This window comes from Taudactylus pleione, unplaced genomic scaffold (genome assembly GCF_031769625.1).
Source record: "Taudactylus pleione unplaced genomic scaffold, aTauple2 ptg000051l, whole genome shotgun sequence".
NCBI lineage: Eukaryota > Metazoa > Chordata > Amphibia > Anura > Myobatrachidae > Taudactylus > Taudactylus pleione.
The window spans coordinates 1,692,501-1,707,713 of NW_028284453.1; the positions used below are offsets into that span (position 1 = coordinate 1,692,501).

A 15,213-nucleotide genomic window follows, 5' to 3' on the forward strand; every position below is an offset into this window, starting at 1 on the left:
AGATGAGGATGCTCCCTGAAGGATTGCACCTAAGTCCCTACTGTATGTAATCACTACATCACATCATTAGTGCTAGAATTGGCAGACACACATTAGGTGCCCCCTTCAAGAACACAGATGAATGCTTAGAGCCTTATTCTGAGTTAGACACAAGAGCAGCCGCATTCCCCACAGTCACGTGTGACTTTTTGATATTGCCACTATTATGCCCTTCCCTGGTGTACAGTAATAACGTTGATAGTTCTGGATTACTTACAAACCTTACTTGTAATAGAGAGCACTGAAATAATTCTACACAAATACAGATTCTAAAATAAATGACAATGCTTTTACTTACAGACAGCTTAATCATATATATATCATTTTTATCAATGCAGATTTACAACAAAAAACACAAGTTATACCAACAGCAATAGGAAATACTTCTAAAATAAATGTGTGACACCCAGTACAGTATAGTAGGACAGCAGTCAGCCAATACATCATACATACATAACGGCACCCCCGACCCACGTTCTGCGCTCTCTCCTCTGTTCTCCGACTGCTCCCCCCTCCCTCTGTTTCTGCTCATATTTATACCTTTATTTCATGTCTTAGAACATGTCTAAGAATAAATAAATGGACCACAATGTGGCATTTAGAAAGGTCAGCCTTTTATTTAGAATTGTAATAATACAGTGGTAAAAGATAGAACGTCCAGTTGATCAGTGACCATTCGTCTTATGCCAAGAGATATCAACAACAACTTCCAGGCTGATTGACCTTCACAATGGTGAGTACAAGGCTTCCAACTCCCATAGCAATACACCTAAACGCTCAACCAGGCAGTCAGTGCCTCTGACCCCAGAAGGGTAAATCAGCCTACTCAGTGTATTGAATGGGAGCGCACCTACATATAGTGCAGCGAAATGGCCACCGATTTGCCGATATTTTCTATCCAATAAAAAAGGCTGACAAACAACAAAGAAAAAAGGGAAACTGAGCAAAAGAGGCAAAACTTTACCTGCAGCTATTGTTATTATTATTAATAATAATAATATGTATTTATATGATGCAACAAGAGTTCCACAGATCCCTACAAAGTACATGAACAAATAAGCACACATGAAAACTGAAATTAACAGTACAATACAATGTAGGACAAGGACATGGTTTATAAACATTGCTGCATCCGTGATCATAACACTGAACAAGCAGCAGGGCGGCAGCATCCAAGTTAGGTGCCCTTGTGGGGAGTTAGGAGTAGATGATAGTATGAGTAAGGGAAGGGGAATCACACGAGGGAAGAGGGCCCTGATCTTGAGAGCTTACATTCTAAAGATAATGCAGCTACAGTAAGAAGAGAAATCCCCACCCCTAAACACGCCCCCATTGAAACTCATTGGCTAGGACAATCACAACAACAATTATCCCCATAGTGCCCTACACTAAATAACCCCAATCTTCCCTGGACTAGGGGTTTAAGGTCCATTGGACTCATAAAGAGTCTCTATCATCAAAACATTATTATTCCTTGGTATTTGCTGAAAAAATATATACATATTGAAACTGTCAATGGAAGTTGTGTACTAACCTGTAGGAAGTTGTGTACTTACCTGTAGAATAATTTTCTCCCAAAAATATTGCTTTTTATAATTTTTCCACACTTATGCAAATATGCATATAACAGCCATTTGTCTCAATTTAAGAACCCAAAATACTTCTATATATTGATTTCATATGTCGGGTAGGCTTTTTATGGGGTACAGACTGATTTCCCCAACATGTGCTGAACTTTTCACTGGTGTCACCACGCGCAGTTTTTGCATCTTTTATAATAGGATGGTGCGAAAAACTGGAGCGCGCATAGACAAAAGACGCAAATATATCTCAGCAAAACATGCAAATAGTGCGAAAACTTCTCCAACATTATGTTTTTTTTTTTCATTTTATTGCGGCTAATTGAATCTGGCCCAGAGTGTGATAAGGACTCAATCTCACATATATTATGTATTCTTTCTCTTCTGTAATTCCTTTTCATAGTGGTGTATAACCAAATAGGCTTATCACAAGCTTTTAAATTCTTTTATTAAGGAGCCTTCACTATTTTAGGTGTGATTTTGAAATTGTGAAGTGAGCACCAAATATACAGTACCTCTTCTCATTTCATTGTGTGATGCCTATTTATGACATGACCCATGATGTACAATACTGACTACTGAAACTAATGTTATTTGCAATTGTGCTGTACACAGGTATGTACTTTATGAATACCATTCAGTCGCTATTTTGCGGTGCAAGTCGATTAAGAAAGAATTGCTTTCCAGTGTAATTGTGTGGTTCCAAAGCACAATATTTATTTATGTAAAAAGGGGTAACATGATGTAAGTTTAACAATTAGAGTAAAAAGTAAGATACACTATAAGTACAAGCCGATACATACACGTGCACACTGGTCCCAGTATACAGTCATCAGTCCTGAAGTCTGCGGTCGCAAAGAAGATGTCTGTATACTGGAGCCCGTACACAAGCCTATATACCTTACAGGTTACAGAGATAACAAAGAAGACAAGTTGGCATGTTTTCATTGGTTCTTGCTTCAGGCCAGTCTGGTACGATACAGGTCATTGGTCAGTTCATACGGTGTCATCAGGGGTATGGATCAGTTCTCCAGCAGTCTCTATTGTGTATCTTTCCCGCTGAAGAACTGGTTAAAACTGACTACAACACTGCATACAGATAGTAACATTCTAATCCATAACTCCCTATCATCCATAACTAGCAGACGCATGATGCAATCTCTTTGCGGATAGATACGGATGTCTGCAAATAAACAGGGAATTAATATGATACCAAACATGACATGTCCACTTTATTCCGAACCTTAGATCTCATTTAAGTACATCTTATATCATAATTATCAGCTAACAATACCTTTAATAACCCTGGTTGTTATTTGTAATGTGTGGGAACCTTTTTATAAGTGAGTGTGTATGGGTGCGTGTATGTGGGTGCGTTCGCATATGTGCATCAGATTCGCAATTGTGCGTATTGGATTTGCACGGACAGAAAGTAGCGTCCGAGTCTCACGTCGTCAGACTATAGACCACTATGTCATCAGACAATAATTGTAAAGCGATCATATTGAAATACTTGACTTTGACAACTTATAACTTATAAAACCTGGGATCTACGTCCTGCAGTATCCACACATGCCCAAGAAGGTACGGATTTGCTGCTGGTTTTGCGGCAGTGTCATGGTCTGTATGGCCTGAATTCTGTCCATTGTCAAGTGTCTTAGCCCCTGGGTTAGACAGTGTCCCAAGTATTTGACCTTTGTCTGGCATGGCTGTAATTTGTCCTTTGCAACCTTGTGCCCTGTTTGTGAGAGGTGAAGCAACAACAGTTTAGTATCATTTAAACATGACATTATCAAATCAGAGCACAACAACAAATCGTCTACATACTGAATTAAGACAGACCCATTATTTGGTTGAAAAGATTGCAAACAGTCATGTAAGGCCTGGGAGAAAATACTGGGGCTATCTATGAAGCCCTGTGGCAATCGTGTCTATGTATATTGTACTCCTCTGTAGGAGAATGCAAATAGATATTGACAGTCAGGGTGAGAGGGACAGAGAAGAATGTAGAACATAGATCAACGACAGTGAAATGAGTAGCAGACGATGGAATCTGCATGAGGATGACAGCTGGATTGGGCACTACGGGGAATTGGCTTTCAACAACTCTGTTAATTCCTCTAAGGTCCTGTACCACCAGACCCCAGACACCGAGTCATCATCGCTGTAATATATATCTACATCAATCGAAGCTTCATGTGAGCTAAACATGCCAGCTTCCACAGGGCCCATAACCGCCCTTATATTCCTTGACAAAATACATCAAGTAATCTGATCATTTCAAACAATGTATCATGCACACTCAGCAAACACTCAATTCATACCCAGCCACAACTGCAAGGCTATATGTGGTCCACATGCGATCCAACACACAGACGATACAGTACATGTCACAACTCACTCAGAACTGAACTTCCCAACCCAAAACAAATCCATAAACTGCTGTAATGCAAGGATTTTTTTTTTCAGAAGTACGTAGAAACTTTACACACATGATTCTCACATGCAATACATACAAACTGCACACACAAAACTCTCATGTGTACAACACAAATATCTCAAAACTTCTGTATTGCAGCCATGTATGTTTTCAATAATGCTCTGACACAGATCCCGGTTTTATTCATATTTGGGTTTGCTGCGATTAATTATGAATTCTCCAGTACTTTAAAACATGCACTGTACATGTGCCAATGTATACCTTAATGCATAAGTTTTACTGCAGATATGCTGCAGGGTTTATTAAATAGAATAAATAGAGTGATATATTACTGTGGATGTATGTATGAGAAGTGTACATGCGTGTGTGTGTATGGGGGGAAATATATGATATACTGTATGTATATTTTAAGGGAATGTTAATTATTCACCTGCACTTCCGACCCGACGAATAGTCTAGAGATAAATTGTGGATTGTAATCTATAAGAGAAAATAATTATTTGTGTATATATGCAGGCCCGCTGAGAGCCGCGGTGGGCCCGGGTAATAGGGGGCATGGCCTAATCGCGGGAGGCATGGCCACACCCCCTGCCCCCTCAGCCCTGCTCAAAGCCAGGGGGGGCATGATGACTGTGATCGCTCCCCCCCACAGGCTTAGGAGACTGCTGTGGCTGCTGCTCAGCAGCCACGAGCAGTCTCCCACTGCAGCTCAGCACACGCTGTGTGCTGGGCTGCTGTGAAGGAGGGGGAGCGGCGCCGGACCCGGGCCCCCGCCGGGCCCCTCAGGAAGCCCGGGCCCCGGTAATCTGTACCCGCTCCCTCCCCCTCTCGGCGCCCCTTTATATATGTGCATGTGTTGGTTGATGGGGTCTCATGGTAATGCAGCCATGATGGTATAAAGAGATCTATTGTACCAAGTGTGAGTGTGTTTATTGCATATATGATATAGGCAGCATAGAAAGGGTTAATACATGGTACCTTGAATAACCAGATGCCAGAATTTCTTTAACAATAGAGCCTGCTGTTCAGTGTGACTTCAATCCTGTGAAAATAATCTTTTTGGTTTAGCTATTACATAACCTAGATTCCTAATTTTGGACAATACTTGATCAAAGTGAACCTCCTGTTAAACAACAAATGGATCTATTGTCTACACTTCCAAGTAGATCAAAGAAAAAACTGTTCTTATTAACATATATAGTAACTATTCTGACTTCAGTTCTCAATCTCAATATTTACTGTAAATAAGGACACCTGATCTTACCAAAATGCACAATGACTAAGACTGCGTACACTTAACACATACAGTACATTCAAAGTATGTATGTAAAACATCCACTATGGTCAGAATCACCTTTTAATGCTAACATTCCAAAATTATGAATGATTACCTAAATATCTAAAATGTTAACAATTGCCCCTTTCCTTGTCTGCGTGGAACATCTAGCATATGAATAGCATTAGCAATGGCTGAATTTACAGTGGGTTCATTGTCTTCTACAATAACATTTTCCTTAAGATGACTCAATACAAGATATAAGTTACTTGTTACAATTTTTTTTGTTTTTGGTATTGGCTGTACTTTCACCTGTGGCCGCATAGGGCGGTGGAGGTGCACATGCGCTCTCTTCTTTATGCGTGGTAACGCTACCTTCCGGTGTGCGTGCACTACCTTACCACGTGTACACGCTATTTTGCGGTGTGAGTACGCTACTTTGCGGCGTGACCATGCTACTTTGCGGTGTGTGCACGCTGCCTTGCGGTGTGAGTACGCTGCTTTGCGGAATGCATGCACCACTTTGCCACGTGTTCCTCTCGTGCTGCCATAACTTTAAACAATCATTGTTCTTTACTCATTTCTTCAAAGATTTGACTAAACATATGTTATCTCTAACAGTACTTAATACCTCCGGATTGAAACTGCCAATACTGGGAAAGGGTTTCATACATCCTCTGGTCATCTTGACCCATATGTCGCAGTACATCGTAGCATACGCGTCATACTTCACATTCATTATATACCTTGCTGAACCTGTTGGCCCATCTATAAGCAGCACCTCATCAACCATCCCTAGTGACTGCTTAGCACCCATCTGGGACAACGGTTTTGCTACTTTCGCTAGAGACTTCGACCGGTGGACGAATCAAACAAGCTTGCGTCCACTCACTTCCTCCCACTGTGCACAACCAACTGCTAAGCGTGTTTTTGTCAGTTTTACACAACAAGGAAACAGAATCTAGCCTATTCTATCCCCTGCTCACATGGACGAATTTACACCAGACTTCGTCCTTTAGCTTCCTACTTTGAGTTACTCTCCAACTGGTAGAATTTAAGTATTCCAATAACACTTAACCTTGCCAGTGATTTCCTCCACCACACCCAAGTCACAATCACAGTTTACTCAACCATGCGGTCCGATCGCATTGCCCAGAGACCCTAACTGATCAATGGACCTTGCGATTACTATTGGGTGCCGACTGGGAAGCAACCTCCGTTTTCCTGCCCAGTTATAGCTGCTATGTATACTGCTACAGCTTGCCCTATCCGCCTCTTGGACACCTTAGCCGGCCCTGTCCTATTTCAACACAGTGGAAAAAAATAACCTTTTCTGTTATTTTACTCTCCTTTTCACATTACAAGCACATGTTCACATTCATACGCACCTTTGTTTTCTGGCCAGAAAATTGTTTTCCTCGTGACAATAACCATTCAGAGGTTTTAACAAGTGATGACTATCTATCAAAATGATTGCTTAAACATATGGCAGTAATACAGGGAAGACGCATACGCTATTTGCGAATCGCCTATTGCAGCGCAAAAATGACAATAAAAGAAACAGACTTTTCTCTCTTGTCCCTAAGTCCTAATCAGCGCTCCTTGAATCACACAAAAACGGACTAACAGTTTCACAACATAAAGTGATAAACAGGCTTTGCACGCAGTGCGTTCTTACCCATATATGATGAGCATCTCCACCCTTTGTTGAGGAACCGAAATCTGGTCGCTTTGCGTAATTTGCGGTAGCGTGATATCAACTGCGAGCCCCCATCTATGAATACCGTTCAGTCGCTATTTTGCTGTGCAAGTCGCTTAAGAAAGAATTGCTTTCCAGTCTATTTGTGTGGTTCCAAAGCACAAAAGTTATTTATGTAAAAAGGGGTAACACGATGTAAGTTTAACAATTAGAGTAAAAAGAAAGATACACTATAAGTACAAGCCAATACATACGCGTGCGCACTGGTCCCAGTATACAGTCATCAGTACTGAAGTCTGCGGTCGCAAAGAAGATGTCTGTATACTGGAGCCCGTACACAAGCCTATATACCTTACAGGTTACAGAGATAACAAAGAAGACAAGTTGGCATGTTTTCATTGGTTCTTGCTTCAGGCCAGTCTGGTACGATACAAGCGAAGAGTGCACATCCAGGAGCTGCCATTCCAGGTTGAACCCGGGAGACTTTGGATGGTTTGGCTTATACGTGAATGGGTGTGCATTATACACCGCCATCTCTGGTACGCTGCTTTGATATTGGTGGAGGATTTTAAATGTTGGATATACGTCTTGTGTTAATATTTATGTCATGTGATTAAAATCAACGTATTACGCTATATTGCGATTTTTTCTTTTTTTGCATGTCAATCACGAGGCTCTCATTTGTTGGAATTATTCTACTCTGAAAATTGAAGAAGGACATTTTCTTCTACTTCCCTAGTGAATTTGTGGACTTTAATTGGGACTATTTCATATTTATATTAATTGTTTTTTATATTCTAGAAGGTTGAGCCTGTTTCCATATTTTTATTGTGGTACGATACAGGTCATTGGTCAGTTCATACAGTGTCATCAGGGGTATGGATAATAATTGTAAAGCGATCATATTCAAATACTTGACTTTGACAACTTATATTTTTCTTGACTAGTAAGAGTTTTTTTTAGATTTATTGGTTTAATACTTGTTTAGAATAATCACAATCAGTGATATACAGTAGAAGGCCACTTTGGGGGGACGGGGCTGGGCTGGGTGGGGCTAAATCACAAATTTTTGCTTAATTTAGAACTGCCTCCTCCATATGAAGCGGCGATTGATGGCAATTATATCGTGAATCCCCTAGAAAGTGGACAGGATGCTGGAGATCTGGATAATCTTCCTGGGGTGCGAAGGGCTTCCCCAAAATTTGGGAGCCTCATGCAACTTCAGGGAGAGATGGTAATCATGTAAATAAGACTTAAGGGATGGTTGGCAGTATATTGGGGGCAGAATAGAATGATCTTATGTATGTTGTATTTTTTTTTCTGTTCACATTATTTTATATGCTGCTTGGTCTTTGAGAAGTTATATGAACTTACACATCCATTTATTGTACAGATGTCTACGGATCCTTTGCTGAGCTCAGTGCTAGAGAGATAGCTGGAATCATCTGTGGGACAATCCTGGGAATTGTGCTGATTGTTAGTGCAACATTTCTACTGCATAAGAGATGTGTCCTCCCTGTAAGAGAGGAACAGAGAGGTAATGGGAGAGACATGCAGAATAAATGTTATTGGATATGATGTAGTATATAAAAACTTTTTTTCACATGTTGTCCTGAGGAAGGCGTACATCACCCCGAAACATTGACTACTTAATAAATTCCCTCTGGAGAGGGTTTTGTTTACATCAGCCTCCGAGTGCCGCCTGATACGGTTTACATACATACACATATATATATATACACACACACACACACACACACACATATATATATATATATATATATATATATTTATTTTGGCTTGTCTTATCATCCCTTTAATTCGAGACACCAGCGGCACTCTGCTACATTTAAATATCGCGGTGCCCTCCTATAGCTCCCATATGGTAGAGGTTATACATACAGTCCGTGAGCAGGTGGCACTGGTAAAATAAAAAGAAAAAAAGAAACATGGGGTAAAGGTTGAAAAAGAAAACATTTCAATGCAACTCAGTACTTTTTCATCTGTGTGCTTAAACATATGATGTATGCGGATCTGTTTACAGTACAGGAAGTGTGCGGGTGTTGGGGGTAACTTAGAAACACACCAATAAACTTCTATGTCTCATCTGCTTGATTAATCACACCTCTTAGTACCTCCCAAATTCAGTAGTTGTTCCTTCGTTTAAAGTTATAAAACCTGCAGGATAACAATGCTCTAAGTAGTGTTACACCCTTGTTGGGAGACGGAACCGGCATTGTCATGTCAACATACCACTGTGGACATAGTGAGTGTCGCCCTCCCGAACCGACCCAATTACTAGCTGTGGTAGCTGTCTTTCAGAATAAAATACTTTATATTACACTATAATTATTTGCCAACACAATTAGGGGTATATTTACTAAAGTGCGGGTATGTAGAAGTGGAGATGTTGCCCATAGCAGCCAATCAGATTCTAGTTATTATCTTCTAGAAGGTTCCTGTTAAATGTTAAGTAGAATCTGATTGGTTGCTATGGGCAACTTCTCCATTTCTAAAAACTCTCACTTTAGTAAATTTACCCCTTAGCATCAGTACGCCTCCATAAAACAGTGATACCCTACATCATAATCAATGTAAATGCATCTAATTATTTATTATTAACCACCAGAAACATCAAATAAGAAGCAGGAGCCAGTGACTGAGTATTACAATGTACCGGCTGCTACAGTGGTGAGTAAGGAACCGATTTTCCAATAATTTCACATCTCAAAACAGTATAATTTATGTACTTTATGAAATCACCATATTTTAAAGCAAATGTGTTATGATATAGATCAGTAATCAGATATTTCCACATAACCTTAATTCCAGTAAGTAAATCCCATGATCTCATAGCTACTACTCATATTTCATAATTTGCTCTAGTGCTAAAACTGGGCTTACATTAACAAGTACAGGTACATAATACTTTAAATATTGATTTACAGGTTTTGTAGTATTATATTTTTTTAATATACAGTAAATGATGGTATTACATTTTGTATTGCATGCTTTATTGTTTTGTTAGCATTAGCTTTAAAAAGCTATTTTTGTGTCAACAATCTATTGCAGTGGTTCTCAAACTCGGTCCTCAGGACCCCACACAGGTCACGTTTTCCAGATCACCCAGCAGGTGCACAGGTGTATTCATTACTCACTGACACATTTTAAAAGATCCACAGGTGGACAGAATTATTTCACTTGCGATTCTGTGGGGAGACATGGAAAACATGCACTGTTTGGGGTCCCGAGGACCAAGTATGAGAACCTGTGATCTATTGCACAGGTTCTCAAACTCGGTCCGACTCCTCAGGACCCCAAATAGTGCAGGTTTTCCATGTCTCCTCATAGAATCACAAGAGAAATAATGAATACACCTGTGCACCTGCTGGGAGACCTGGAAAACGTGACCTGTGTGGGGTCCTGAGGACCGAGGGCCTAATTCAGACCCGCTCGCGAGCGTAGGACGCTCGCAAGCGGGTCGATGGTGCCCTAATGCGCATGCGCACGACGGAGGGAGCTCCGTCGTGCGCATGCGCGAGACCCCTGAGAGCAACAGCCAAGCTGTCGCTCCTGGTCTCTCACCAAAGGGGGCTTGCTGTCGATGGTGACTGGCAGCACGCCCCCTTTGGTGGGCTTGCAGGGGACGTGGCTGCCAGACGGAGGCGTTCCCATGGGAACGCCTACCGTCTGAGTCCGGCCCCACTGACATCAGTAGTGATGTCAGTGGGAGTAATTTTGGCACTGATAGAGCCAAAATCACTCCAGGGCTTGCGGCCACGAGACCCTACCGCAGGGTCTCGTCACAAGTCCGATGGTCGCGATGGTCTTGACCATCGCGACCATCATCATGGACGCTCGCTATAGCTGTGGGTGGTAACCCACAGCTATGCGAGCGTCCAAGAGGCCGCTCCATTTTCAGGTAGGAGGGCCCTGATTCAGAGCGAGCGCTCTGGTCAGTGTTCGGCTCTGAATCAGGCCCAGAGTTTGAGAACCACTGATCTATTGAAATGCAACCATCATGTCAACATTCAGAATGCTGACGTGGGGCCTGATTCAGACCCGCATGCAAATTATGATGTTTATGCAGATTGAGCGATTGTTAGCCATTGTGCATGCGTGAAAGCCGCACAGCGCATACTCAGAGATTGAATTGCAATTATGCTCACACAGAGGATTCACTCACAACTAGTCAGCATTTGGGGGAGGTTCCAGGGAGGGGTGGCTAGGAAAATGCAGGTGAGTTGGTAGCATTTAAACACTGTTTTCTGGGTGTCCATAAATGAGTCACTGCATTCTAGCACACAGCCGGAGAGCCCTCTGTGTCTGGAGACCCGATGTGTCTGCCGCAGCTTAGACTTACTCAAAAGGATGCTGGCTGCCTGATCTGTGTTTGATGTGTCTGATGTTTATGGCTGTGTGTGTGAGTGGTGGATGTGAGATGCTGTCAGTGAGTGTCTCTAAACATTGGGTGGCGAGTGAGTCATTAGCATAAGTATATTTGAAATTGTGATCCATGAAATATCGCAGCTGCAATGGAAATTGTGTGCAGATCTGAATCAGGTCCATAGTCTGGATGCTGACATTCAAAATGTTGACATGTTCAGATATTGGCATACAACATGTTGTAATTCACCATGTTGACACTGATGTAATGTTGATATTCAGAAAATAAAGTTTCCCCAACACACTGCAAAAAAAAAAAACAGCAGAAATACTTGAATACAACATGGTAATAGAAATCCAGAGATCTTTGTTGCATATATTTGCAAATACAAGGTTAAGCGCTGGGTCGCATCAAGGCTCCTCAGTCCCGGCGTCCATAACAATACATGATAATAGCACCCACTCTGGGTCATATAATTGCATACTGTTGTGCCACATGATAACAGCACATATATAAATATTTTTAAACAAGGATAAAAAAGTGTGTAGGTGCTGGTCATTAATAAGATATTTGTATATAAGTATATATAGAATATATCACTGCTGCAATCAATTCTTCAGTGGAAATCCAAGTTTTGTTGTTTTGTGGTCTTGTTGACAATGATATTATATGACCACTACTTTTTAGTAAGTTACTGTTTATATACAGTACAGTACGTGGCAATATTGGATGATTAGTCTGCATAGAGCTTTATAATTACATATTATGTTTAGGATTTAGCTAGGAGCTATATTGGTGCAATATATTCACTTTTTAGATTAATTGTGTTTTATTATATATAATAAAAAAATGTCATGTGATCTAGTATGTCCAATCATGTTAGTGGGAATGCTGTCATTATAGCACACTACTTTACATGGAAACTTTGCCTTTCTGCCACGCCAGAACCATTGCCCCAATCTCTTTTTTCTCTTCGACTGTAACATTGTAAGACCGTCATATTGATATCGCAACCATATTTTTACATTCAGCCATTCTCTCAAAATAGGTCTTACAGTAAAAAGCCTTATATAATTATTATATATATATATATATATATATATATATATATTATACACATAACACATCTTTTTTATTACTTTTTCTAGCATCATCCTGCTTCCCAAGACTCTACATATATGGTAAGTGTTTATAGAAAGGCAACAATCTCTTATGTTTGTTTAGTAACAAAGTATCCAAAAAAATGTATTTATTACAGTGACTAAAATATGAGCGTAAAGGAAATAATGGTGACTGTTGTAAGATCTTAAAATCTTTATATTTCTTTGCCCCAAAAACCTGCTGCCTATCCATCCTATAAGGTCACCGTCTCTACCTCTTGTACCTCAATATATATTCTGCCTCACAAAATGACATCTTTGTGTTACATGGAAGCACAAGAAATTAGGAGCATAACATGTGTGTAGCCAGTACTAACCACTAAGCACACTGTGCCAAAATCTCTGCAGCGCCTCCCATCAGGAGTTACAGTATTGTGTATCCTCATAGATGGTGACATCCTATTGGGCAGATTTAGATATTGCAGAATATATTTAACCATTTGCATTGATCTTTGCCCCATTGTAGTTTACAGTCTAAAGCACTGATTCTGAGTTACATACAAATATGCTGTAGCTGTGGGCGGCCGCTGAAGCCTGATTTCCAGTCTTATGCCAACGCGAGTTACCATAGGACTAATGCTGGTGTTCGTGAGTGTGCAGGAGGGAACCTGTGCTGCCCATTGGTTTTACACCAGCCTTCGTTACTGCCACCATTTGTATCTGCACTTACACCAGCCCAGGGGCAGAACTATGGGAGACAATGGAGGCGCCTGCCGCCGGGCTCCGACACTGAAGGGGCACCTCCTCCATTATCCACAGCATATTCACCCCACTTAGGGCTGTAGCTATATTCCCGGAGTTTACCGTCACGGCCGCCCAATACATGGCACCCCTTCCCGGGACCTGAGAAGACGCCATACACTAGCGGAGAGCTCCATGTCAGACCATCACCTTCCTATAACTATAGCCTGTCTGCATGCGAATTGCCACATTACAGTGTCAGCAGCTGTGGCACCAAATTATAACTTGCCTCCGGGCGTCTGGGATGAATTTACGCCTCTGCACCAGCCCCAGACTAGGTGCAAGAGATCAGTCAGGCTTCTCTTCCCCATGACCACAGCTTAGCATCACACAGAGCTTTAGATACACACCCACAACACTCCCACAAGTCAGGGCGGTTCTGTGTGATCGCATTGTCACCACCCACTTCCCGCCCCAAAACGCACTATATCATGGAAAGACAGATCCAGCCAAGTTCAGTCCGACTCAGAATAGGACAGACCTATGCAATATGTACATTTACATCTGTGCATGCGCTGTATGCAAGAACTCGCCAATTGCATCCATAGAGATCCGTGCTACTCAGAGTCAGCCCCTAAGTCCCCAGATGCAACACACATGCAGTATTTTTATTAATATGTAATACATCATCCACAGCATATTATTACTCTCTGAGCTTTATAAGTTCTTATGTCTCGAAGAGGAGTACTAAAAACTGTCCAAATATTTAAACATGACCAAGTTGAGTAAAAGCAGCATGACCATGTGTTAGAGGCTTATTTGCACCTGCTTATGTCCCTTGAAATGATGATGAAAATGTTGCTGCAATGCTGGGTGTGTATATACTGTAGGGGTATAACTATATACTGTACATTATTGTATTTCTTGTAGGATTTGAAATACGAATCACAGGACACGTACAGTGATCTGCGGAGAGAACATGGATACACTGAATGACTGGTGCCTAGAACGCCGCCCTTCATCCAATAGTGCTGATTCAGTGCATGCACCCTGCACTCCACTTTCTACTGCCACCAGCCCTGCAGCATTACGTGACATCATGGGCCAAATGTAATAGGTTTTAGAATATGTAGAGAGTTTTCTCACACTTTTTAAGCTCGGCCAAGAACAAGAAAACTCGCATGGTTTTAGACTCAAAAAACTCTCACAATTTAAACTTTCATCCAGATGTTTTCCCATTTTGAAGAAAAAATTCGACCAAATGTGAGAGATTACTGCTAAACTCACATCTTCTAATCTCTCACCCTATTACATTTGGCCCCATGTGTTCGGAGGCTGGGACAGAAACAGAGCCCTGCTCTGCCGCTGTTAAGGAGATTGTAATGTATGGGACTGAGGAGATTTTTCAGACCCGGTCGTTAGCTTTACGAGCTCGCGACCGTGTCGATGTTGCTCCAGTGCGCATGCGCACAACAGAGCCGGCTCCGTCGTGCGCATGCGCGAGACCCGGCTAACGACGGGTGATCCGTCGTTAGGGGTCTCATTGCAGACGGGGAGAGCTGTCGATGTTGAGTGACAGATCGCCCCATTTGATGGTGGGCCGGGGGCGTGCCCGGCCAAACGGAGGCATTCCTGTCGGAACGCATGCCATTTGGGGGAGGCCTCACTGACATCATCAGTGATGTCAGTGGGGAGCTTCTTGCTCAAATAGACCTGGGGCTTAAGGTTGACGAGACCCTACCTTAGGGTCTCGTCGTAAACCCCGATGGTCGCGATGGTCTTGACCATCGCGACCATCACCCTTAGCGGTCGTTTGAGCTGTGGGTGTTAACCCACAGCCTAACGACCGACACGGAGGCGGCCGTTCAGGATGCAAGCAGCCACCCTGTTTCAGAACGACCGCTTGCATCCTACGACCGCCTCTGAAATGAGGCCCTGACATCTGTAGAAC

General features: G+C 41.9%; 1 protein-coding gene across 1 annotated transcript in view; it reads left to right on the plus strand.

The window, feature by feature from the left end:
* Window positions 1–14,544, plus strand: part of LOC148535438 (cell adhesion molecule CEACAM16-like) — a 140,281-nt gene extending 125,737 nt beyond the window's left edge. The window contains exons 5-8 of the mRNA XM_088462607.1: window positions 8,428–8,571; window positions 9,664–9,725; window positions 12,570–12,602; window positions 14,193–14,544. Of these exons, the coding sequence (XP_088318733.1) occupies window positions 8,428–8,571; window positions 9,664–9,725; window positions 12,570–12,602; window positions 14,193–14,258 (305 nt within the window). The 3' untranslated portion in view covers window positions 14,259–14,544. The remainder of the gene's footprint in view (window positions 1–8,427; window positions 8,572–9,663; window positions 9,726–12,569; window positions 12,603–14,192) is intronic.
* The last annotated feature ends 669 nt before the right edge of the window (window positions 14,545–15,213 follow it).